Here is a 26,735-nt window from a genome sequence, read left to right as displayed (position 1 = left end):
TGATGTCATGAATGATGTTACTAGCCATATCATGAGTGAGGTCATAAGCAGTGAATTGTAGGAGCTCAAGTTATAGTTAACTCAGGTAACTATAATGGCTGATTTTCTCTGGTTTTGTATGAGTAAAATCTGACCATAATTACAACGTCCATGTAACCTTTGTTTTTTTGTGAATTTCTAAGTTTCTTTTAACTAGCAGTCACATTTGCAGAGTGGTGAAGAAAGGGGGCCGGGCCTCCGACCAGCTCTCAGGAATCCTGAGCTGTAGGACTTGCAGGAGGTACCAGGAGGGCTTCTTAGCCCCCATTGTCCCTCTGGAGCCAAGGGGACTTTATACCCCAACTGCTAGTTCACTCTGAGGCACGTTTACAGAGTGGTAGAGAAAGGGAGCGTGGCCTCTGATAACTTCTCAGCAATCCTGCTGTATGGGACTTACTGGAGGCAAAATGAGGGGCAGGTGGCCCCCAAAGAAGTCCTTAGGGGCCAACTACTTCTCCTATTACCTCAAGTAAGTTCCATACAGCAGGATTGCTGAGATCTGATTGCAGGGCACGCCCCCTTTCTCTACCAGTCTGCAAACGCGCTTCCTGGTGCACTACTTCTAGGAAGGGTAAAGTCCCCTTGGCAACGGAGAGTCCTTGAGGGTCAAATACCCCTCCAGTTTCCTCCAGCAAGTCCCACACGGTGGGTATGCTGGGAGTTTTTTTGTGGCCATGCCCCCTTTCTCCACCACTCTGCAAACGTGCTTCCTGGCACACTACTAGTTGGGGGATGAAGTTCCCATAGCTCTTGAAGGTTCTTGGGGGCCAACAAGCCCTCCTGTTACCTCCAGTGAGACCCACACAGCTGGATTGCTGTGAGGTGGTCAGAGGCCATGCCCCTTTTCTCCATCACTCTGCAAACACACCTCCTAGCACACAACTGGTTGGGGGAAATAGTCCACTTTAGTCCTGAGACCCTCAGGAGTAAAGTGGAATTCATTCCCCAGCCATAAGCACTCCAGGAGGCGCGTTTGTAGAGTGGTAGAGAATAGAGAAAGGGGGCGTAGCCTTCAAGCCCTCTCAGCAATCCTGCTGTCTGAGACTTACTGGAGGTAACAAGAGGGCTTGTTAGCCCCCAAAGGCGATCAGCATTCAAGGGAATTTAATTCCCCAACTACCGCTGCACCAGGAGGCATGTTTGCAAAAAGGTGGTAAAGGGGGCATGGACTCCAGTGACTTGTTGGGTCCCGGCCTTTTCCTTTTTTTTCTAAATTAAATAAAGGAAGGGTGGCTGCGAGGTTCCCCTTCCCTAGGCCAATTTTGACCCCAGGGACCCCATCCACCGGGGCCTCCCTTGAGCGATATTAACCCAGGAACTCCAACCCCAGGGGTATGGGCTCTTGTTGGGGACTGTGTAGGAGCCTCAAGACCCCCGTGGTCCCTGCCTGACATAGGGAGCTACGAGCATTTTTACTGCTCTCGTTTCCATGAAGCAGAGCAGAGTTTGCTATGGCTCTGGCTATGCTATGGGAGCAGTGCTTTCACCAAGCCATAGAAAACTGCAATGTTCCAGTGGTGGGCACCCTGGGATATTGCTGGAGCCGGACCTGGGGGGGTGGCAGTCCCCAGGGCCATTGGAGGCTCTGGAAGGGGGCCGTGCCCCCCACACATCATCTGTATAGCCCTGGGGAGGTGGTATTTCCTGGTGCTGGGAGTCAGTAGAGGACCCCGTCATTACTTTATTTATGCCCCGGGAAGGTGGCAGTCTATGGGGCTACTGGGGGGGCTGCATGCCCGTCCTGTTATTCAGTTTATGAGCCCTGGGGCAGTGTCGGTATCCGGGGCTGCGTGGGGGCTGGACCCTCCCACACATTTTCATTTAATATAACCCTGGGTAGGAGGCGGGTGGTGGGGGGGCACATGGCTCCCCTGCCCTCTAGTATATTAGCCCGGGGGAGGTCCCCCAGGCTGCGTGGGGTGGCTGGAGCCCCCCATGCATTTTAATTTTCTATAGCCCCAGGGAGGTGGCCGTCCCTGGGGCTGCAGTGGGGCCATCCCCCCTCATTTTAATCAATTAGCCCTGGGAAGGTGGCAGTCCCCGGAGCTGCAAGGGCCTGTGCAGGCCCAAGCATTATTATTTCTAATTGCCGCTAGGACCTGGCCTATCCAGGAGCTTAATATAATAAATCACAGCAACTCACCCTTTGTTTGTTTTTTATATTCAGCGGGATTTGCAGATCCACTGCGACTCTTGCCAAGTTTATAAAATGATTTTTGGGCCCTAGGGTGTCCCTGTATTTGTACCCTGCCCCTAAGTTTTTTCTTCAAACTCGGTTCAACCGAGACACAAGATGGCTGCCAACACTTCCTGGTTTGAAGTGTTGGCAGCCAATCAGATCCCAGGCATAAGATCGGAAGGGGTCGTTGATCCACTGCGGCCACGGTTGTATATGTGAGAAATCTTTACATTTCTCAGGAATTACTGAACAGATTTACACCATCTAACAAACAAAGAGCTTTCTGAACCAAGAACTACCTTTTTGCTAATTTGGTGTAGACCCGTTCAGCAATTCTGGCTGAAGCTGTTTCTAAAGTTTCGTATGGACATTAGCATGGAGAAAAAAGCGTTTTGGGACACCATCTTTTTCTCAGTTCAACCTTACATTTTCAAGAGAGGAGCTGACACCGGAGTTATTGGCAAACCAAAAATAGCTTTTTAATAGAAATCAGGTCCTAACTATAACTGGCTACTGGCGACCGCCAGTAGGTAAGATATATATATTTATATGCATACTCTGACCCCCGTAAGGCAAGGTGGCCTCTTTATGTTTATGGTGAATTCATGGAGGACCTGAAGTAAAATAAATAAAAAAATAAGTAAGCATGGTCTCCTGCATTTAAAAAAGTGTTTGCCCTTGGCTGGGCCAGATCCAGGAGGGATTTCATGATAATAACATGGGGGAGGGTGCGCATGCGCCCCCCACCCCTCCCCAGGCCACCTTCACCCCCAAGGTCCCCATCCCCCATATCCCAGCTGCTAAATAGAAAGGGGGAGATGGGCCATGCAGCACCCTATCACCAAGCAGATTTTGCCCCATTGACCCATCCCCCGGGGCCCTCTTTACAGTTGTAGGGGGCATACAGCCCCCCTTGCACTGATTTCAGACCTGGGGATCCCATCTCCTGGGGCCTCTCCATACTTAAAAAGGGACCTACACATCTGCAAACCCGACTACTTGAACCACTACCTGGACTTCCATCAGCCCACAAGGCACCTCCAGTTCGTGTCCCTTTCTCTAACACCTCACTCCCGCATCAGACATAGAGGATGCAGAGGTCGCTCCTTCTCCCTCCTAGCAGAGAAAACATGGAATGAGCTTCCCTTTCATCTAAAGACCTCCCCATCTCTTCCAGGGTTCCGAAAATCCCTGTAGTCCTGGCTATTTGGCCCCTCCACTTGACCCTTCCAGCACCTGGATACCCTCAGGGGCGACAAGTAGCACACTATACATCTACTGAGTGATTGATGTATTCATTCATTCATTGATTGATGCAGGAACAATTGCTTTTCTCATAGCTTGTTACAAGTGATTGAACAGTACAAGTTTAGTTGATGGCTTTATAGTCATTCAAAAAGTATCGCTTAGTCTATTTGCTTTTTCTCTACACCAATCTTGCAGTAATGGACAGCAGATGTGCTTTGGTATCTCCAGTAGTTGGCGCTGTCTTTTTAGCTCAGTTTATGCATTTAATCAGCATCCAGTATGCCAAAATAGTTTTTGCTTTATGAGCTCAATTTGTAGATTTCCGCTCAAATTTTGCAGTGAACTAAATAGGCTATTCGGTATTCAGTTAACTTAGACTGCATTGTCTTGGTCTGCTTCAATGTCCAATTTCTGTTTAATCAAGAGGAGAGTATAGTATTCAATGGTGTCTTTGTACATTTTCATCTTCTCACTGATTATTTTTCCCATGGACTTAAGTTCAGTTTTTGCCATCTATTGGGATCCAGACCGGTTGCAGCTATAACAACATGCAACAACACGTAGTCTTTAAAAGGATATCAAAATAGTTCAGCAAATCAGAACATTGATTTCCACCAAGTTTTCCCATAACTGTATTGAATTTTAAGGTAAAAACAACATAAACATTGATTTATCCCAGGCAATAGCCTCAGCAGTATTCTAGGAGTCAGATGTGCTTACCACACAACATGGTAGGATTGCAAAGCATAGGCAATACCATTATGTATGGCTATACCTGAAATTGCTCCTTCATTGATTAGTAAGACAGCTCAGTCACTCTTCATGAAAGAGGCACTTTCAGCTTTTAACCAGACTTACTGACTTTAGCAATGCTTGTTCTAATTGTAATTGGCACTGTTTTCGCAGATGTATTCATTTATCAACAGTCACACACTTGAAAAGAGTGTAATCAGATGACTGGGTAAATGAAAATAAACAATATGATGTAATAGCAAGCATGATCAGTGTCAAGTGCAAAACGTGTTGTGTTTATAGCTTTCCAGAAGAACTGCAGTTCACATTTGTAACAGAAAAAACGTACTGCATTAGATGAAAAATCCCCAATTGTTGCCCACTAGAACATCGGATGTATATTTAAAAAAGAAAAACATTGAATTTTATCGTTGCTATCCACAAAACATTCGCTATCAGGCTTTCTTGCGTATGTGTTCTCTGTCATGATTGGCTGTGAACCTTTCCTGAAAAATGGGTCCCATCCATTCCCTAACAGGCAAAGCATTGATTTAATAGCTTTTTACCTAAGAAATCTTTCAAGATCTTCTCTGCTGCAGCGGGACCAGGAAACATCTCCAAGGTTTTGTCCCTTTATCCATTCCCCAGACATGATGTGAAGACCATCAGCGCAGGATGGGTTATCATTGTCATGATTGATTCCCATGCTAAAATTATAAAGAAGGAGAACATTAGAACATGGATCATGCATGTTATCGGGTCACAAACGAGCACACAGGTTGATCTAAGAGCAAAGTCTGAAACTATAACAATAGTAAGATGAAGCATGAAGCTGATTCTATATATTTTGAGATGATTCAATGTATAGCATGACTCTGTCTTTTAAGTATTGTTTTCCTTGTTCTAAAGAATGACATTTTAGGTAGTGGGAATGAACATGCGTTTAAGAATCGGCCCCAACACATCTTAAATGGTAATATTCAGGGAATATTCGTGCATAAGTATTAGAAATTAAAAGGATTTTACCCTCTGCGACTACTTTCCATAATCATAAATTGTGACTAGTTAATAATACTTTCAAGCTGAAATGGGTTTTAGTCTGGCCTGCCTTTATTCATATTCTTTGTGCAGATTAAATGTGCTTATTCCAAAATCAATAATGACCACAAGAAACCCTCCAGGAATTACTTGTAAAACAAGGATGCAATTTCTGCCTACTTTGTGATACTATCTGCAATCACTTTAAGTAAATAAGGGGCATATTATCAAGAACGGCGATAAAATTATCGCCGCTTTAGCGGCAGAAAACTGCTGCTAAAGCGGCGATAATGGGCTTGATAATATGCCCTGGAGAATTCCAATAGAAGCGCATGTTCACATGAGAACATGGACTTCTATTGAAATTCTCAAGGGCATATTATCAAGCCCATTATCGCCGCAGTTTTCTGCCGCTAAAGTGGCGATCATTTTTAACGCCGTTCTTGATAATATGTTCCCAAGTACTTAAACATCTTTCTGAGATGCCATCATAGAATTCTGATCACACATTTCATACCCAAAACGTAAAATGAGTTTAAAGATCTGAAACAATTTTAATATGTTTGGTTTGAGCAAGACTCTAGGAGCAGTCAAATACTTTAATCAATTGAGCAAATAGAGACATGAAAACTATCAAAGTAAACTATCTACAAATTTATGCCAGGGATAAAAGTCATAAGAAAAGGTGATTAATTTAAAGCAATTTAGCTCCAGTGTTGAATCAGGGTACAACAGACTAATTGATGTTAATAGAAACAGTCAAGGACAGGAAAAAAAGAAATGAAATGCTGGCAATGCCAATTCTATTTTAACTTATTAAATTAAGAATCACACTTGCAAAGGATAGCTGCTGAGTAGAAATTAAACCACATTTACTTTTTCCTCACAAATACAGTCAGTCTTAATTCAAATAGTATGTATTTAAAATGATGCATAAAGCTAATCTCTTACTGCAACGATAATTAAATGAAAAAAGGAAATCCGGTATTAAAGCTAAAAGGAAATATAGACTTTATTTATTGAAGTTAAAACGTGGAACCAAGGAAATATAGGGATGAGCGAAATATGCTACTAAGTAAATATGTGAAATTTTAGAAACATTTAGCAAAATTACACATAATAAAGCAAAATGCAGATCTGATAAATCTATATTTTATTTTAATATGAAATGGATCCTCATGTCCACCTCGGATAAGAGGATACATTGTCGGTTAAAAATACACAGGTGCAATGGAAAACAAGCTGTTTGCTTTCTGGTTGTTCACCTTGTTCCCGTGCACTGATGCTACGCTTTTACCATGAGGGATGCATAATATGGAATGTGGCACAATAGCATATGTACAAGAATATTGCATAATAAGCGTAATATGACATTACTGCATTATGCAAGACTCTACCAGATAACAGAAATTTAGTTTGGGCTCAGAAAATATGCATTAATCACCTTAGCAAAAAAAAAAAGAACACCTATTCACAGACCAACATGAAAGAGAAAACAAGCATCTGCAATGTAATAGGTCTCACATTTGCGAGAGTTTAAGATATTGGCATTGTAAATGACAGTGCCTTTTATTCATCTGTTTTGATAATTAACACATAAATAAAAGGCATTGTCATTAACTATGTCAATAGCTCAAACTCTTGTAAATACAAGACCTATTGTATTTCAAAGAAGCGGCTGCCATTGTCCCGGGCTGCTTGGAAAGTGAAAGCGCGTTGCAGGAAAGCATGTCAAAACGCATTAAAGAAAATAGTGCTTACAGACTAAACAAGCATTTGCAATGCAATAGGTCTCGCATTAGGAAAGTGTGAGCTATTGGTATTGTAAATGACAATTTTTTTAATATGTGTTGGCTTTGAAAATATATAAATTAATATCATTGTTATTCACAAAGCCAATAGCTTACATTTTCCTAATGCGAGTCCTATTGGCTATGGCAATGCCTGTTGGTAGCAAGCAAGGACAGTGCTGTTGTGGTGCTGAGTGATGCTGTTGTGGTGCTGAGTGATGCTGTGTGGTTGGGCTGAGTGATGTGGTGGTGTATTAGAGTGATGTGGTGGTGCCCCAGAGTGATGTGGTGGTGCCCCTGAGTGATGTGGTGGTGTCCCTGAGTGATGTGGTGGTTACAAAAATGGTCACAAAATGCCGCTAATTTATTGAGCAGCTTTTGAAGCACTGACAGAGTTTGGAATAACAACAGAGTATCATCTGAAAATAGTAATGCTGGGATGGAACAGCCACCCAGCCTGGGGGAGTTGTGAACACAAGTGCTTAGATAGTTGACAGCATCATTTATATACAGGGAGAACAAGGTGGGAGCTAGGACTCATCCCTGGTGCACCCCTCTCAACTGGTATTTGGGCTGTTAACTCACTACCCATCTCCCAGCTGACCTGTGCAAAATTATTATAGTGCAGTCTGATAAGTGCATTAAACCGTACAGGATCAATACCATTTGTTGCAAGGGTGGAACACAATTGCTCTATTGGGACCAAATCAAAGGCTACCCCAAGGTCCACAAATGCCATGTGTAGATGGCTCCTGGAAAGCTAAGATATTTGGCGACGATCATATTGAAATGAGAGATCTGATCAATTGTACTCACCCTGGAGCAGAAACTGGCCTGAAAGAGAGAAAGAATAATGGCCTCATCAATCCAAGCAAGTAGTTTGGCCAATTCTTGGCAGCAAACACCTTGTAGAGGTTATCTATTAAACTGATGAGTCTGTAATTGTTAGAGACTGTTTTGTCGCCTTTTTTGTACAATGGGATTACCGCAGCACTGTGCCAAGAATCAGTGATTTTCCCTCCTGCCATTATCCCAGTTGAAAGAAAGTTTAAATAAGGGCCACAGATGGTAGGTTCTGAACAGAACAGGTCACTAGGAACTTTCTCTGGATACGGGCCCCTCCCTGGTTTTAGGAGATGGATAGCCCTGAGGGTGTCATCAAGCATAAAAAATGGAAGCATCAACAGTTGTTGGCACTGGATGGTGTACATCAGGCAAAGAAGATGGTGTCTGATGCTCAATATGTTTGTGTACATGCTGTTGAAGTGTTCCACCCAATGATGGAGCTGACAAGTAAGTTCCCGTGAGGTATGAAACTTAATGCTACCGTAAGCAAAAATGTGCCAGAAGGTCTTAGAATCATGCCTAACAGATAGCCTCTCGAGAGCCCTGCTTAACAGCATCATTCAGTACAGCATTTCGGCATACATTAGTCAATCAATCAATCAATCACGCGTTTGTTAAGTGCTACTACTCACCTGTAAGGATCTCAAGGTGCTGGGGGAAGGGGGGGTTCACATTTTCCAGTCCATCAAGGAGGGGGCCTGTCGAAGAACCAGGTTTTGAGGTTTATTATGAAGATGGGGAGAGATGTTGTCTGTCTGAGGTGGAGCGGGAGGGCTTTCCAGGCTCTGGCCGTGAGGAAGGAGAAGGAGCGGCTGTCTGATCTGGGCTTTCTGGTGCGGGGACAACGGCGTAGGAGAGCTGGGCTGATCATAGGATCCTTTGCGGTGTGTGGAATTTGAGTCGGCTGTTCAGGTATGCTGGTCCGGTGTCGTGAAGGGCCTTGTGAGCGTGGGTGAGCATCTTGAAGGTGACTCTAGCTTCGATGGGGAGCCAGTGGAGTTTGCGCAGGTGCTCGGAGACGTGGCATTGTCTTGGCAGGTTGAGGGCCAGTCTTGCGGCGACGTTCTAGACGTTCTCTAGCTTGCGTGTGAGGTTTTTGTTTATTCCAGGGTAGAGTGCGTTGCCGTAGTCGAGTCTGATGGTGACCAGAGCGTGAGTTCGAGGGGGATTCATATGAAGGTCTTACGTAGGAGGCAGAGGGTGTGGAAGCTTCCCAGTACAATAGAGTACCAGGAAGGAAGCTGTTGTACTTGCTCCTTGCTCTGTTAAAACTCTTTGTGCATAAAATATGCAAAGTCCTAAAAAGATCATCATGAGCGTCAAGTAAAGATTCTGTGACTATAGGGCGCTCAATCAGAGGTGCTAAAATTAAGGTGTTATATATTTGAGTTTGGAGTTTTGGATCGAGGCTTAGCTTGGACCATTTAGTAGATTTGATATCGCTCCCCTATGAAATGCATGTTTTGGAATGAGCTCCTGGATTAGACGTGCTCCTCAACAAATTGCCTTTCAATAAAAACTTTAAAGCGTTGGAATTGCTGTCTGGTCTGGGCAAGATTTCAAACTCAATTGCCAAAGATCTATATCTAAAATTACATAACTGATTCTGCTCTGGCTGGTACCCCGGGCGAAAGTGTGGGCACACTGTCTATCAGATTTGAACCTCCATTGCAGTCTCGTAGTCCGTGGGTCAGAGAGATTGGCAGTAGCTGCAGGGCAGAGGTTGTCCAGGAGATCAGAGGATCACTCTCCAGCTGCGGCATCCCTCTGACCTCATCCTCTAAGTCTATGGCCAAGCAAGGCCATCTAAGGGTTAGTATGTTGTTTTGAAATCACTGGCAATTAATTGGGGAGATATATCTATTCTGTCAAAGAGGAGAAGAGTGAGTGTTTTAAGTGTAGGAGAATTTTTGTTCTTCTGGACTGTATGATTATATACATTGTGGAAATCTAGCTTACTGCCATTGCAGCCTCCTATAGACAGGTCCACTATATCATTACTGTCAACATAGTTTTGACCCCAGACTAATAGACTACCAGATGGATGGCATGCTCTGGAGGGTACTGCTCCATTACTGAAGTTGGAGTAACCCAATCTATGGTGTTTCTCCAGGGCCCAGAACTATCACATCATACTGACTGATAAAGGTTTCCCAACCAGGATCAGTGATTTTTCCAGGCAAACCTGCAATATTCCAAAAGAGTTAAAGAAATGGAGGTATCGTCTTATCCATACCCAAACATTGCTCCATTGCTGGCTCAATTGGGGGGTTACTTGGAGGAGACTGGCCTTGCATGTATGTGACATGAACAATGGGGCTGTTATGGAATATACAGTGCTATGGGGAACAATCAAATGAGTTAATAATAATAATGGAAGAGCATTCAGTTCCATGTTCTACACTCATAGAGTCAGTGATGGAAGTGCCCTCGGAAGCATTTGTAAGCTTGACTTGATACAGTCAGTCAACTTTGCTTAACTGAGATTTTACATGGCTCCTGGTTGTTAGGGGGGATGGAAGAACTGCATCGCTAGTACTGGTTGGACCTCTGTGGGGGTGTTGTGCCGCTATGGAGAAAATCCATTTGGTGTGTAGAAGTCCATACATTTACGGGGAATAATCAGACACATGCTTAACGAGCATTTCATTTCTAAGTTGGAGTCAGAGGGTGGAAATGTTTGGGCATCCAACGCTAATAGTCCATTGGCAATGGAATAGTTATGGACCGACCATAAGGATGCATGTATCTATCAATGTTTAAAGGGGGGGGGGGGGTCGGATGTAAATTGCTCAGAGCTAGAAAGTAAACTCCCAAGTTAGATTGTAGCCTAGATATTTCAGCTGATGCTCTCCCCACATCTTTATAGCCATAGTCTTCTCTAGATGTGGGTAGACGTTGTGCTCTCCATGTGCCTTCGCAACCACTCACAGTCCTAATTGTGGGTTGGCAGTTGGAATGACGTTAGACTGGCTTGGGGCCAAAGGAGACTGAGCAATTGGAGCGGAATAATGATGTGTAAATTCGGGGCCAGTTTTTGGGCCCTTTGGATCAGGGGGTATGTTAGAATGTGTTGAAGGCATGGAATGACTTGACGTACACTTTACCCCCTTGAATAAATGGGTAATCTTTGATTTGAACGTGAGGCATCAGGTTGGTTTAACCCTTTGGTAAGTATATCTTCCACTTCTTCAATTACATTTTCTATATCCTTTAGACTACAGCATGATTTTGCCACTTTCGACTCCTTGCCATTACTAGGGAAGGAATAAGCAGCCTTCCTTTTGCCTACAGCTCATTGTGTACTCATTGCTTGCAGCAAGGGCAGATTCTCCCACTGTGAGGTCAAGGGGTCTGGCACTGCCCTTCCTCTTCCTGTCACTGACAGGCACAGCTGGGCACTGCTTTTGGCCCTGTCTTGGCCTGGGATTGGGCCCAGGCACGCCTCATGCCGCGGATCTCTTGCAGCTCTTTGAACACCACCTAGCCCCTAATAGACCTCCTGAAGCAGCGTGAATTCTGGGCAATGAAGCCCCAGTTGCAGGCAGCTGGTGCTTTCAGCATTTCCCACATCACAGGTCTCTCCTGGCCCTTTGAAGGCTGCCTAACCCCTCCTGGGCGGCGTTGGGCAACGTGGATCCTAGGCAACGAAGTACCAGTTACAGGCAGGTGGTTGTTTCAGCGTTTCTCTTGCTGCGGGTCTCTCACAGTCCTTTGAAGGCCGCCTAGCCTCTCCTAGACATTCTGGGATGGCTTTGGGCAGTGTGGATTCTAGGCAATGCATTTCCAGTTGCAAGCAGCTCGTGGTTTCAGCAGTCCAAGAGTGTTCTGCATAGTTGTTCTATGGGTCCAATATTTAAACTAGTCTTTGTGTGTGCGGAACAGTGTGTCCTGCCCACACATCTGATTCTAGAAAGTTCGTCCCTTCCCCTGTCAGGGCTCCACACTTTCTGGAGTAACAATAGGCTTGTGCCAGATTCCTTTGTGTGTCTTAGAAGCAAGCCCTTTAAAGTGCAAGTGAGACAGGGCTCTCCAGCCAGCCTTCCTGGCAGGATAATAATAATAATAATAATAATAATAATAATAATAATAATAATAATAATAATAATAATATTAACAATAATACATTTATTATGCAAACTGTAGCATTCATTAGTGTATTTTTTAAGCTGGCACCATAAAATTAATAAAACATTGTACAATTAAAAGTTCAAGTCGACATGATATTAAAAAGTATAAATGCTAAAATTCACAATTTTACAATTTTCTGCAGCTCAGTTTAAAAAGGAAATTCAAAATGGTGTCCGCAAGCTTAAGGTGACAGGGGTTCACAGTCTTTCCGTTTTTTGCCACAAACTTTAAAAATCTAGTAAAATGACAGTTCAAAATAATTTCCATTTCCTTGAGGCATGCAACCACGGCCTGTGTGTAGGTTCAAATAACATTGGAACAATGCTTTCCTTTCGTTCATGAGCCCCGGACAAACACAAGTTATACGAGTAATATTTTCCTCTCCAGATTTGCACAGTCTGAATCATGTTGTTTTTGTTTCCTGGAGCCTGGGCACAGAGTGGAAGTGTCCAGCGAGGAAGGCCTAAGCGATATCTAATGAAGTGCTCTTTCAGTTGCTTGGAAAATCCTGACCTCCAGGTAGGGCTAAGATTTGAGGGCTTTACAGTTGTTTAGGGCCATCCATGCATGAGATCTAGTTGATAGTGCCTCTTGATCTTTAGGAACAGAGATTTCGGGATAGTTCATTCTGCCCACAACTAGCCTCTTTGTGTCACTGTCTGGGAGGATTATACAAACCCCAGCAGCAGAGAATGTCACTATCATGTGAACCAAGATACAGGCAGAAGGCACAAACGGTTAGGACAAAAAAATGCCATCTTTCTAAAAGTGCATTTTAAGACTTGTGACTCAAAATCATACCTTACCATCAAGGAGGATTTTAAATTACAACTTGTTTGAGTCTAACAGCATATCTCTATCTGTTCCTCACTCAAAGTCAGCACTTATCGTTTGTCATAAGGTAATCCAGTGTTAGCCAGTGGGAGAGATCACATTAGGGGAAGTGACAAACAACTTTAGGAATTTTTAACTCCCAGAACATGTAAAACGTAACCCATTTGACGCTCATGACGAGCTCAGCTTGTCATGAGGCACAGTGGAGCTGTGCGCATGACAAGCTGAGCTTGTCATAACAGCCATGGAATGCCCACACGGGGCTAATTCCCCTCCTGTGCGGGGCGTTCCATTGAGTGGGCGGAGTCGTGACGAGCTCAGCTCCTCATGAGCACAGCTCCACTGTGCAGCATGACGAACTGAGCTCATCACGAGCACCACGGCGCCAAATTGGCGGTCCCACTCCCCACCCGGACCGCGGGGGAATTAGCCACGCGTGGAAGGAGTTAAACCCACATGGTCTACTTTTTAAATACAATGCATTATGCCCTATGGGCCTTTAGGGCCTACCTTGGGATTACTTATATGTAATAAAAATGGAAAGTTTAAGCCTAGCAAAAGTTTTATTTTGCCAGGTAGAAATGGCAGTTTACAACTGCAGTACAGGCTGCAGTGGCAAGCCTGAGACGTTTTAAAGTGCTACTTTAGTGGGTGGCACAATGAGTGCTCAATGCCCATTAGTAGGATTTATGATACAGATATGCTTGGGACTTACATGTAAATGTAATGTGCCAATCAGGTGTAGGTCAATTTTATCATGTTTTAGGGAAAGACTACAAGTGCTTTGGCGCTGGTTAGCTGTGGTAAAGTGCACAGAGTCCTAATAGCAACAAAACCAGGTCCAGCAACAGAAGGCAAAAATCTGGGTACAATCCTGCAAAAAGGGCCAGGTCTAGAACAGCTTTTAACATAGATTAAATATAAATATATATATATATATAACGCTCTGAATCCTCACACATCAGGAAAGGATGACAGCACTCCGGCAGCGGCAGTTGTCAGCGGTTTATTTTAGGCAACAAACAAACGTTTCGGCGTTAGCCTTCGTCAGTGTTTCTGACCAGCAGTACATAGTTCCGGTTAAATAAAGTCTTGTTGCAGGGGTAAACATCAAAAAGGGAACAGCCCAACAAACACCAAAATAGGCGCCATCTTGGAACGGGTTCCTATACTAGGGAACACCATTAGATACTACCGTGTATCGGTATTTACACAAGAAGAATGGGCATATAGACAGTATAATATACAAATACATTTTATGAAGCCGTGGATCGGCATATGTCCCTTTTGTATAGATGCGTGCCCTACATAAGATATATAGATATCTTAACATGCATTGCTAGTCTCGGAATTATATAGAAATATTCAACGTATTTCATTTCATCAGTAATCGACTGCAGTACAAAATTATATGCGTATAGCAGGCAAGTACAAAGAATAAGGTCACCAACAAAAAGCATAAACAGCTGAGCCCCTGCCACTGGGAAAGGAAACTTAATCTAAAGAGTAAGAAAGGATTTAAAGTTTAAATTCTTAGTGTGACATCCTATGCAATTTCTGAAAAGCAATAGCTTATTGTCCATAATTATACATCGGTTCCATCAGATAAATTGAAATAATACTTAGTCAAAACACCAAGATAATTTCGGCAGATCAAAACTTTAGAGCATAGTCCTAGATAAAGATATACAGTTATACGCTAATGCAGTAAATCCCATGGCTAATAGCAATACAATGAGGACTAGCTAATGTGAACAGTCATCTCTGTCTGATAAAATAGATGAAGACTCTTGAAAGTTATTACAGTATGCTACTATTTGCCTAGGTGAACAGCCATGTCTTCCCCGCTATTTAGGCCCTTGGGGTACTTAGTGGACATATCGATGATGTACCTTGATTCAAGGCGTCGCAGCCTTCTCAGTCTGTCCCCACCCCGTGGATTATGCGGAACATGATCTAGATGTGAAGACATCTAACATTGACTTCGATTGGAATTCATAGAGCATATTATCAAGCCCATTATCGCTGCTTTATCGGCAGTTTCCTGCCGATAAAAGCGGCGATAATGTAACGCCCTTACTTGATAATATGCCCCAATATTGTCTTCAAATGATTAAAAGATGTAGGTCTACTTTACAGAATATTTCGCTGTTGTAAAAACGCATCTTTGGTACTCATCCCTTTAAACATGACACTTTCAGGAAGGGAACACCCCCTCAAAGGAATGATTCTGAAAGGTTTACTCAGCCTCAAAGGTGCCTCTATAGCCAGAAAGATAATTATTCACAAGCTATTGCAATACCTCAAAGGAACGTCCCTTCCCTTGTCTCTAGGAATGCATGGTGTTGCCAACCTATATGTTATGGCCTGACTGGGTCAGGTTGTACAGTTGTGTGATTCTCAGCTATAGTGTTGCAACGCACTGCATCCTGTAGCCAGTTCTTGAACACGAGTACCTTTTTTTAAAGTATGTAAATACTTTGTTGTATGATTACTCAAAACCAGTACAAGTGTGCAAACAGCGTAAGATAAGAACATGGTCAATACAAAAACATATTTAAAAAAGTTAATTTATAGCAAAAATATTAAGAAGATAAAAATTCTCAGTGCAGTAAACAGGTTATTTATGCATTTATTTATTTATTTATTTATGTATTTATTTTAAATCAGTTAGTTCATAGCGTGATAAAAAGAATAAAAACTTTTCCGTGCAGCAATACAGAATATTACAAAGCACAAACATTCTCAAGTGCAGGGATCAAAGTGTTTCAGTGGGTAGCCAGTGCCCCAAGGCTGATATTGCTGGAGCAAAGTCAATTGTACACGCGACTGGGGCTTAGTATATGCATTTCCTGAGTTTGGCCATCTCCGCCACTATTTCCAGAGAGGATAAAGGGTGCTGAGCCTCATTAACCAAGCGGGTACAGTGCCGAAGAAAAATAGGCTTCAAGAGTGTGTGATGGGTGATGTGCAGTACCGGGCGGCAAACTATTATATAAGCCAGCTATTCCCTTCTGTAATCACACAGTCTGCAATGTGTAATATTTTCAAGTGATTTACAGGTCGGGTTCAGTTCCTTGATTGTAAGTGGCACCAGTCTTGCCCATAGTATGTCTTTTAAACCACGTTTTCCTAATGCCTGGTAAAGGTGTAGTTTGCATGACTGATTTATTAGGGGGACCTTTAGGGAAGTGTGTATCACCCGAGAACTTGACCCCCACTCATGCATTGATGTAAAGTGACATGATGGCATCCAATAATTTGATACAGATGTTTCACCTCTCTAGTTTTTGACACAGGAAGTGCCGAACTACTGGGTCAAGCCTTTTAGGGCCAGATGCATCAAAGTATTTTGCCCATTCTGTGGCTATGGGAAAATGTGTTGATGCATATGGCCCTATATGGTGATTCCACATTCGGCCAGTAGTAGTGTGGCTGTTAATCTTTTGCTCTGCTAAGGGATATCACATACATTTCCCAATACAGACATCTGGGGGCAACAGGACTTACTTGGTGGGGGCAACAGGACTCACGTGACCCGCTCAATGAGGGGTCTAATACCAGATTACAAGCTCTACCAAGAGAATATTAAGGGTATCATGCCATCCACACATCTAAAAACTCATGAGGGTCCACATTTGGTTTCTACATGTTAAATATTGTTGTGTGTAAATCAAAAAGTGACAACACAGAGATTAATATCTGTCTTCCTCATCACGGAAAAACGTGTTGCATTTTAAATCAATGGCCCTCCCACATAATACTGACAATCGAAATAAATATGAGTTACAGACAATGTATTTATTGTGCCTCCATCTGGCTGTAGTGTGAGGCCCCATTAGGATCTGAGTATATCTCCAGCAACTTCGCCATGTCAATGGTGGGAAGGTGGGGTATGTGGCATAACAACAATAAGCTGCTCACTTTGGAGCTGAGGAGCCATTGTTGGAGTCTTGGTATCAGTTCAACATTCTGGCCAGATCGCTTGGGGCCAGATTTATCAAATGGTTGTGTCACCCTAGCGCCACGCTGTGAGGTGCAAGGGCGATGCAACTACTAAGTTAGATTTATCAAGCCATGCAAGGTCACCTTATTTGGCCCTGCGTTGCGTGATAAATCTAGAGTAACGCAACGTAGTGCAAAATGCTATGCTGCTTTACTCTGTCCCAGGGAGCCGCTCCATGTTTGGAGTGTGGGTGTTCCCATGCATCCATCCATGAATTCTGGTGTATTCCCAGATTAACCATTACTGGTAGACCAGGGAATGCATCAAAATGTAACAAGGAGAAAAATCTAGACCTGGGTGGAGTTAGCAGAGTTTAGCGTAGTGACAAATAAACTCTGCCGCGCCACGCAGAGTTCAGTGAGGGGTGGAGTGTGTTAGGGTTATGCCATTTGCAGTGATTTTGAGCGCTGGGTGTTCGTCCCTCGCAGTAAAATCATCGCAAATGGCACCATGCTCAGTGCAAGATGGCACAGATTCCATTTTGCCACTTGATTAGATTTTCTACTCGAGCGGCAGCGAACTGCTGTGACCACTCGCATTAAGAAATCTGCACGCCCGCATTGAGAAATCTCACCAGGAGGTTGATTTTCCTCGCTCGCCAACTATATCTTGCTGTATCTTGCGCAGAGTGTGGAAAACTCTGCAAACTCGCGAACGGAACGGCGTTCACTGTCCAGGGTTAGAAATATCTTTATTTCATCTTGTTTTTTCTGCAGTCTGCAGCACCATAGAGGAAAATGATTGTTTTTGAGAAGGAATAACCCTGCCTACAATGCAAGCACACTTCCACCACTGTGCCTGAAGGCAGTGGCAGCTGGTAAGTAACGTCGGTGGCAAGGCGCGGGGAAGGGGGAGAAATTAAAAAAAGGAACACTTACCTTTTGCTGTTCGCCATTTTGGTCCCTTGTAATGCCGCCGTCTCTCTTCAGTTCTTATCCTTTTATTTATCCTTTCTCCTGCTCTAGCAGTGGGGCGCCACTCCTCCAGCTGCTTCCAGAAGGGTGTCCAGCAAAACACACAAGATGATGGACGGAATGTTGCACATTGGCAAAACATTGACCCAGTCACAGATATGGGTTTAATCCATCGTTATTTTGCTCACAACGCCACCCCAGTTCAGACATGGCCATATGCAAATTAGTCTTGACCCTGTACCTCATGACAACAATCCAGCCCGAACTGCCAAGCCATGTCTTTCCTGGTCCATCATCCCCTTTGGTTTTGCTTTGTTCGCCCTAAGTTGACAGGATATGCCCAGACTTGGGTCCCTTGCTCACTTTGCCACTGGATTCAAGCTAGCCTGGCTGATGACGGCTGATTAGGCAGAAAACAGTCCCTTGCTTGTTTCCGGTCCAGGGAAGACATGGCTTGGCAGTTCGGGCTGATCTGTTCCCATGAGGCACAGGGTCAGACTGATTTGCATATGGCCTTGTCTGAACTGGGGTGGCGGAGTGAGCTAAAGAATGATGATGGGTTAAACACAGATCAGTTGACTGGGGGTGAGTGCTTGCAATGTTCAACACTCCATCCATCATCCACCTTTGGTTTTCCAGAAGGGTGTCAGCACAAGTAAAGGCCTGGAATGTGCCATATTATATTAAATACATTCCTGCCCTTTCCCTTTGTGTGCAGCACAACAAGGTGGCTTGCTGTGAGAAAGTTTGGTATGAGGCCATAAAACTCCCTGTGCTTATAAAAATGAATGCATCCTTGTGTAATGCAACTGGTGCTAGTAGGTGTTATATAAATTAGGGGTAGGTGGACAGATTTTTGCCTGTTCTTCGTTCCGCAAATCTCCACACACTCGCAGTGGAGCGGAGTTGGCCTCCCACACACCTCCTGCCCACACTATTAAAATGTTAAAAAAGAACAATTTAAAACACCTTACCTTATCAGCGGCATCCCTGGGCTTGCTTCTTTCTCCATCGCGACTTCTTCTTGAAAACTGTGCATGCGCGGGTGCCAGCGCATGCGCATTTCTCGTGAGGAATGCGCATGAGCCCGCAATAAGGTAAGGTGTTTTAAATTGTTCTTTTTTAATATTTGAATAGTGCGGGCGGGAGGTGGGCAGAGCGTAGCTGAGTGTGCGGAGATTTGTTCCGTCTCCGTGGACCTCTGCGTAGCCCCGCTACGCCCACTACGCCCTCCCTTAATATAAATCTGAAAAACAAAAAACTGCATGTCTCTCAAGTTCACGCCAAGACACCTTTGGGCATATTATCAAGAACGACGTTAAAATTATCACCGGTTTAGCGGCAGAAAACTGCTGCTAAAGCGGCGATAATGGGCTTGATAATATGCCCATAAGGTTTCCAATAGAAGCCCATGTTCACACCAGAACATGGATTTCTATTGGAATTCTCAAGGGCATATTATCAAGCCCATTATCGCCACTATAACGGAAGTTTTCTGCCGCTAAACCAGCGATAATTTTAAGCGCTGTTCTTGATAATACGCCCACTAGTGATTTCATCGGGCTAATTCATCTGACATTTCAGGATAAAATGATAAAATATTTCAAATGTATAATCGTACACACTATACTTCACAGGATTAAAATACGTTGCCAGTTCCTATTCTGTTTCTGTCAATTATCATTGTGGTGAGGTCTTGCTGCTGCCAGAAACATGGAATAAAACTGCCCTTCCCCACCACTCTCTGCCCACTCAATCAGTGAACCCAATACACAGAAAAATAATGGTGCCCTAATTTATGGAGAAACAATCACTAGCACTGCATGCCACGTAGTGCAATAGGGTACCCCAATCTCTCCATCTGTAACACAAAGCACAAAACATTCACAAACACTGCATGTTCTATCTGGTACACTGTCTGCTCCCTTCAAGGCCGCCTGGCAGAATTCTCAAATAGGAAGCTGGTTCGTTGGTGGGGCAGCTTCCTCTTTGTGAATCAATAACTACCTTCTCTGAGATGTGGGTAACTTCAATGGTTGGAGTTTGCTGTCAGGAACCATCCATCACAATGTGATTCGAATGACAAATAGGCAAGAGCCCCGCCGACATGCCCGCACCTAATTCTGATTCGGAATACATTGTAAAGCTCTATCTGCAATTACAACATACGTTTCCGAATCACAAAACTAGTTTACTACCTCTTTAAAAAGTAAACTGTGGTCACCATCCCTGGAATCTTGCAACTAACAGGTTTTGCGACTGCCGAAGGTTTTGGACATCAGGCCTACTTATCTTCACAGTACAAGTAGACATATATATGTTCTTTTTACTCAACCTCCTATACGGAATTTATAACTGCGTAATCAGGAAATGTTTATGCCTTTGACACGTTTATTAAGCTGACCAACAACAAATCCATGTATTTGCATATATATATATATATAATTACCTACTGGAGGTCGCCAGTAGGTAGTTATAGTTAGGACTTACTTTCCATAGGAAATCCACAACATTCTATTTGGAAAACCTTTGGCCCTGGTGGATGAATCTTCGCGAATTTCTCCAAGAAAATGGCCTACTCCGCTCCGCTCCTTCCCTGAAAGCTTGGAGGTGATTCATCAAGTGGAGGCCGAGAAAAAAGGGGGGTCCCAAAACGTGTTTTCCCCATGCTATTTTCGGTAGGGACCTTTAGCCAGGGATACAGCCCGAACAGCTGAACGGAATTACACCAAATTTGGCAGAGAGGTAGAGTTCGGTTCGCAGATTGTGCTTTTTGTTAAATGGTGTAAATCCATTCAGTAGTTCCTGAGACAATCATAGAGATATCTAGAGACGAAGTACGGCCCGCGTACCGAAATCCGTACAATTTAGAGCACGAGCTGCACGCCGATTGGATGTCAACTGTCTGTCAACACTCCAAACCAGGAAGTGTTAGTAGCCATCTTGTGCCTCGGTAGCACCGAGTCACAAGAAAACAGCAAAACAAAGTTGAAATATAAGGAAAGGGGGCAGGGTAGAAACATGTTGACCCTCTAGGCCGGCTCAGGGGGTCCCACAGGGATCTTTAGGCGCAAACATTTATTTTTTTTTAAAAATAAAAAAACACGGGGTACGCGTATGGTACTCGTACGCGGTGGAAAAGGAAAAAAAAAATAGAAGACCGTTTTATTCTTAATTAGCTCCCGGGGGGGGGCCAAAACCCGGGGGCATTTTTTTCTATAATGGGAGGCTGGGAAGTGTCCAACAGGAACAAAAGAATGAAAAAAAAAACTAATGTCAAGGACAGCGATGCTCCTGCTTCCTGCGTTTTATCAGGTCAATAGACTGTTTCCCATAACACAAAAGTTCATTGCAATAAATGAATAGAATTTTAACTTTAGCAAAATCAGGATTTATTTGTGGGTGTGGACTGCTTGCTGAAAATGCTGGTGCAGCAGTTGATGTGCTTGGTGCAGCAGCAGGTGGGTTGTCCTTCAACCTCTGTGTTGCAGCTCGAGCAAAGTTGTTGGGGTGTAAGTTCTTCACGTGTCGCTCCAAATTTGTTGTGCCAAAAGAGTATTTTTGAGATGGATCACCCATTGAAAGAGTTTGGAAAATTTTACAGGTTACTTTTGGAGCATTAACCTTTTTTTGCCCTTCTGGAAAAGTAAAAAACTGCCAAATTAGAGCTTCTTTCCTCTTCTTTGGAGGTTCTTCAGGAATGAAATATTCCTCTGAAGAATGGCTGGAAGATGAGTCCTTTGCTGGTATTATAGTAAACTTCGTTCTATTTGACAAGATTCTCAGAAGAGATGCTTCTTCTTAGAAAGTCAAACTAGAATTATTAAAATGGGACGGAAGTTTCAACAGTTGTAATAGGAAGTGTTATGAACCAATCAAATCTCTTCTTTTAAAGTCACATGGCTTTGCGTACACTTACGCTGTGATTACGGTACTCTTACGATGCGAGTACACATGACGTTCCACAGCGATTTGTGTATTTGCTTTTAAAAGTAATATAGGATTATTGGAACTTTAAAAAAAATGTTTTCATAATTATCCTAGATAATGTCTTCTGTTAGAATGTTCATTAAGTACATAAATATATGTTTTTAAACAATTAAAAACATTTGCGTCTTTGCGTACGGGGCGCCGTACATGACGTCACACGGAAGCTTTGATGCGACGTGTAACGTGAAAGCGTATTCGTAGCGTATGCTGAGAATGATTAGCAGTACAAACTATGGTGCGATTACTCTCTCACTATCAAATCAGAGCACAGGGCGCGCTATGAGAATGGTTAGAAGTGGTCACTCATTGGAGATCCGATTCAGCTGTGTGGCTTAACCACGGTATCATAACGTTACTTTTTAGCCTGTTTAAGTTTGAGGTTTGCATGAAATACTATGCTATAGGCAGATATGGATCTTTAGGCAGCGCTTATCTCCATGAAACTTGGTTATTATCATTTACATATAGGTGCATGAGGGAGGGAAAAGAAGTCTATCTAGACACATACAATTGCATGGCTCTTGTAATCAAGATGGGCCTAATTTGGTGTGAGTTTTGAAAGGCACTCCGACACCTGCTATCATACCAACGTTCAGTTTATTTAATTTGAAATAATGCAGATTGTTGTGCAATGTTAGCAGGCATCGCTTACATGATTACGGTAACTGAGCGTGTGGTTTGCTAAAAAAAGTTGTGTTTACTCCTCTGCATGGGAAGTTGGATGTTTCTATCTGGCTGTCGATTCCGACCTTGAAAGAAGAGTCAACCAAATGAACCGTATAAGAGCGCTATTGTCTCAAAAAGAGGTCGCTCTTACATCTGCTAGAGAAACATTTGTCCTTCATGTAGCAAACACCCGCACAGAAGTGCATTATTTATTAAATACAGACGTGTCCCTGCATTTTGGGGAGTTAATTCAGAGTATCTTTAATGCGTCGTTGACTACGGGGTTACCTTACTTTTTTTTTAAAGTTAGAAGCAGTGGCCTTGTGACTTCTTTTCAAACTATATTTGGTGTCTTCTCTGCATTTTTTCATTCGATGTTTTCCAGCATCTTTGGTGGATTCCCCTTAATACTCACATTAGTTACCGGTGTGCTTCTATTAATTTGTTTACTTAAATATGGATGCACATCCTGTAGCACACGAGAATATGTCCCGGCTGTTGCTGCTCCGCAACCGAATGGTTAGTTATTACAGAGCGCTGCCTCTGGCTACATTGAGTGCAGCTTATGGATTATCGGTTCAATACTCCTTTTTTACATGCGTTCAACCTGTCTTCCATTGCCTGAGCTGCGATTTCGACTGGGCCCTGGATTTGTGTCTCTGCTGTACGGTGTCTCCCAACGTGGATTATGACCAGCTGATGAGCCCCTTAGTGGTTCATGACTTGCTCTGTTCTGGCTCATCAGTGATGTCATTTGAGATGTCATGAGTGATGTCATGAGTGATGTCACTGACCATGTCATGAGTGATGTAATATGTGACGTCACCAGCAGTGGATTGCGGGCGCGCGAGTTATAGTTAGCTGAACTAACTATAACGGGGGAATTTCGATGGTTTTGTATGAGTGAAATGTCCAGCTAACTATAACATGTGTGAAACCTATGTTTTTTTCAGTGAATTTCTAAGGTTTTTTAAATGCTAATTCCTAACTATAACGTGGCTAAAACCTATAGTTTTTTCAGTGGATATATATATCCATACCACATTGCAAACTGTGGTGTGAAAATACAAATCATGGAAAAATGGGATGCACATGTTTGTAATGCAAACCGAGGGCCTCATTTATAAGGAATTAACGCAGCTCGGTGCTGCAAGCCATTTGGCTGTGCCTCACAGCGTTCATTCCAAAGCACAGGGATGCATCATATCTACAACAATAACACGGATCCCTTTGCTCTACTCTGCGTTGGCGCACAAATTGCTGCCATGTACCGAAGCAGGCACGCTTGCACCATAGTGCAAGGGTGCCTGCATTGAGGGGAAGGATTGTTTATGTGCAGGAAAGTGTCCCTTCCTGCACATAATCTGAAATGGCGTTTTGAAACTTGTATATGTGCTGCTTCATGCAGCACACATAGAAGTTGAGAAATGTAATTTTTTCAATGCTTGTTTATGTGCTGGAAGGGACACCTTCCTGCACATATACAATCACAAGAGATAATTTCCTTGTTCTGTGTGTGCTGCAGAATGCAACACGCATAGAAATAGGAAGAAATCAAGGAGAAATGAAAACATTTCTCCACATTGCGCCTCCCTACGCCTCCCCTGCGGAGGCGTAGCATTGTGACACATTTCCAGGTTTATAATCTCTCCTAAATCTGGAAATGTGGCAGAAGCCATGGGCTTTGCGTGGGAACACCCACAGCAACACCCTTGGCACACCCCTTTCAAGTAAAGTGTTGCATGTAAAGGGGTCATATTTACAAGTACACGAAAATACAGGCAGGTGAGTCACAAAACGTGACGCACTGACAACGCAAGGGGTTTGTAAATAAGCCTTAAAGAATGAAAGGCATTACTACATTTACACATCTTCACACTCAAGCACTATGAACCTGGGTACTATGAATATCTACAACACAGATCTCAGGGTGCACACACTTATTTTCTGGCATATCTTATGATATGTTATGATAAACTAAGGCTATTCGAGCTCTAGGGAACAATTATTTTTTACAAATGGAATGAAGTTGACAGAGGCACAAGTCAAATGGGAACAATCTACCAACCCAGCAGGAACATAATTGAAAAAACATGCACGTTCAGAATTACTATTCTTTTGATAAAAGGAGCAAGTGGTTGCCATTTCACTGGCCTTTCATCACGAAGGACAATACCTCTTCCAGTGTTTGAAAACATCTGCTTGAATGTTCCTGCAAAGCCACCACTTAGGGCTGAGAGGTGTAATAAAAGCTGAGACATGAATGTTCACCACAAAAAGGCACCCGAACTGATAATGTTCATTTTCCGCGCATTAAACGGTCCCAGGTACTCTACCCCTTCTACTTTTTAAGTCATTAACTAAGCATTCGTCCTAGAGAGAAAAGATCCAAGAAAGAAATGAAGTGGCATATTTACAAGGGAATGGCAGAGCGTGGCGTTAGCACTTAATGAATAATGAGAAAATGCAGGGATGAGTCCTATTTAGAAGAGATACGGCACATTCCTGCATTTTCCCTAAACTGGCACTAAATTAAGCTGCTTAGCGTCAATGCAGGCACCCTTACACATTAGTGCAAGGAAGCCTGCTTTGAGGGAGTGATTGTTTATGTGTAGAAAGGTACCCCGACCTACACAAAACAATCACAAATGGCGATTTGAAACTTCTATGTGAGCTGTATTGTGCAGCACCCATAGAAGTTGCAAATCATCATTTTTGTAATGATTGTTTATGTGAATGAAGAGACACCTTCCTGCACATAAACAATCATTCATGGCATTTTGCTGTTTCTATGTTTGCTGCACATTACAGCACCAATAAATTGCAATCCCTGAGAAATCATCTATTTGTGCAATTGTAAGTGATGTAATTCTTACCGCACCTTGTAATTACCAGGTGTGATAAACTATATACCCTTCCTTAATTTATGTAAGGTTAAATTACTGGAATTTAACAGAGGGAAAAAGCCTGACATTTAGCAGGACATGCAAATTTTGCTGTGGTAAGCAACAACTTCAACATGTTATTCCCCAAAAATGTCTGAATAGGCGATAATAAACATTATTGTGTAACATGGTCTTCAAACCCTGGCATTCTTTTTTATCTCAAAAAATGGCATGGTTACATTATGCATGTTCTAGGCTCAAACAATGAGATGCAGTGCATATTTTACCTGTACAAGCAACAAACTCCCACTTCTATTTCAAATTTAATAACCAACAATTTTTACTCCTTTACGAATAAATAAAAACAGAAGCTGAGGGTGAATACCCTTAGCTACTAATAATCCATTTTCTAACACTCTTGCTGTCACAATACTTCTGACAACAGGGCACAGTTTATAAGGCAAGTGGGGAAGAGAGTCGGATTAGCATTCACAGTGGAGATGCTTGCATTTAAGTTCCATGGGGCACACATTGACATTCCTATGAAAACAGGGTGAGGTGCTAAATATCGCTTTATTGGCCAGAACAAGGGGTTCAGCTTTGGGACACAGGAAGAGCCCATCACACCTGTAATTAGGCAGGGAGGCAGCAGGTAAGATGTGTCTGAAGCCTGGAGACACGATCTGCCATTGTACATCCTCACAATAAAGTGACAGCCTGCAGGCTCCTTAGGCCTTGAGCTAAGAGGGATGGAGAGTACCCATCTAAAAATAATGTGGGAACTTCTTCCACCCGTGTCCATTCCCCACGAATGTTTTGTGCCCCACCTGAGCTCCTTTCCACTGGCGTACAATATGGAAGTGAGAACCCAGTGAAGAGGGGGAAAAAAGGCGAGGGCAACAAAGTTAAACAACAGGATAGAAGCGAAAGCCTGGGGTACTGGAAGACAGGATTTGAAAAAAAGAATTAAAAGCAGTTTGCTAACTTAGATCAGTGTGCCTCTCTAAAGCTAGTCATTATTTTATGGGCTCAGCTCGATCATGCCAAAAGCAAACCGTGGGTATAGACTAGACTAAGTAATGCACATAACCATGGCACACATCAGTGTGATGCTGAAACAAGGCTTGCTATGAAGATTTACAGTGTTTGCTTCATTATTATTATTTATACTTATGACACAGGGATCCATTCCGGATAAACTAAATTATTTTAATAGACAAGTATTACCTCATGAACTATGTTCCCTGAATGAATGGAATGTTTGCCTGTAGTTAACATGTCGAGTTGTAGTTTTGTGGATTGTTTTTATGTTGATTCTTTTGCATTCTATCAAAAAGAAGCTCTAGTGAATCACTTGTAAAATCTGATGCAATAAAGGGGAGAATCATAAGGGCTTCCCTGAGCCAAATGAAAAATGGTACCTCAAGGTTGTGGCCA

At 43.1% G+C, this 26,735-nt stretch overlaps 1 protein-coding gene across 1 annotated transcript in view; it reads right to left on the bottom strand.

Annotated features, from left to right (window-relative positions):
• Positions 1 to 26,735, bottom strand: part of ADAMTS19 (ADAM metallopeptidase with thrombospondin type 1 motif 19) — a 1,315,906-nt gene that overhangs the window by 643,300 nt on the left and 645,871 nt on the right. Inside the window, exon 9 of the mRNA XM_078675613.1 lies at positions 4,765 to 4,905. Coding sequence (XP_078531739.1) covers positions 4,765 to 4,905 — 141 coding nt within the window. The remainder of the gene's footprint in view (positions 1 to 4,764; positions 4,906 to 26,735) is intronic.

Source organism: Lissotriton helveticus, chromosome 2_1, assembly GCF_964261635.1.
Source record: "Lissotriton helveticus chromosome 2_1, aLisHel1.1, whole genome shotgun sequence".
Taxonomy (NCBI): Eukaryota; Metazoa; Chordata; class Amphibia; order Caudata; family Salamandridae; genus Lissotriton; species Lissotriton helveticus.
Note: the sequence above shows the minus strand (reverse complement) of the source record. Positions and strands in the feature narration are given on the sequence as shown.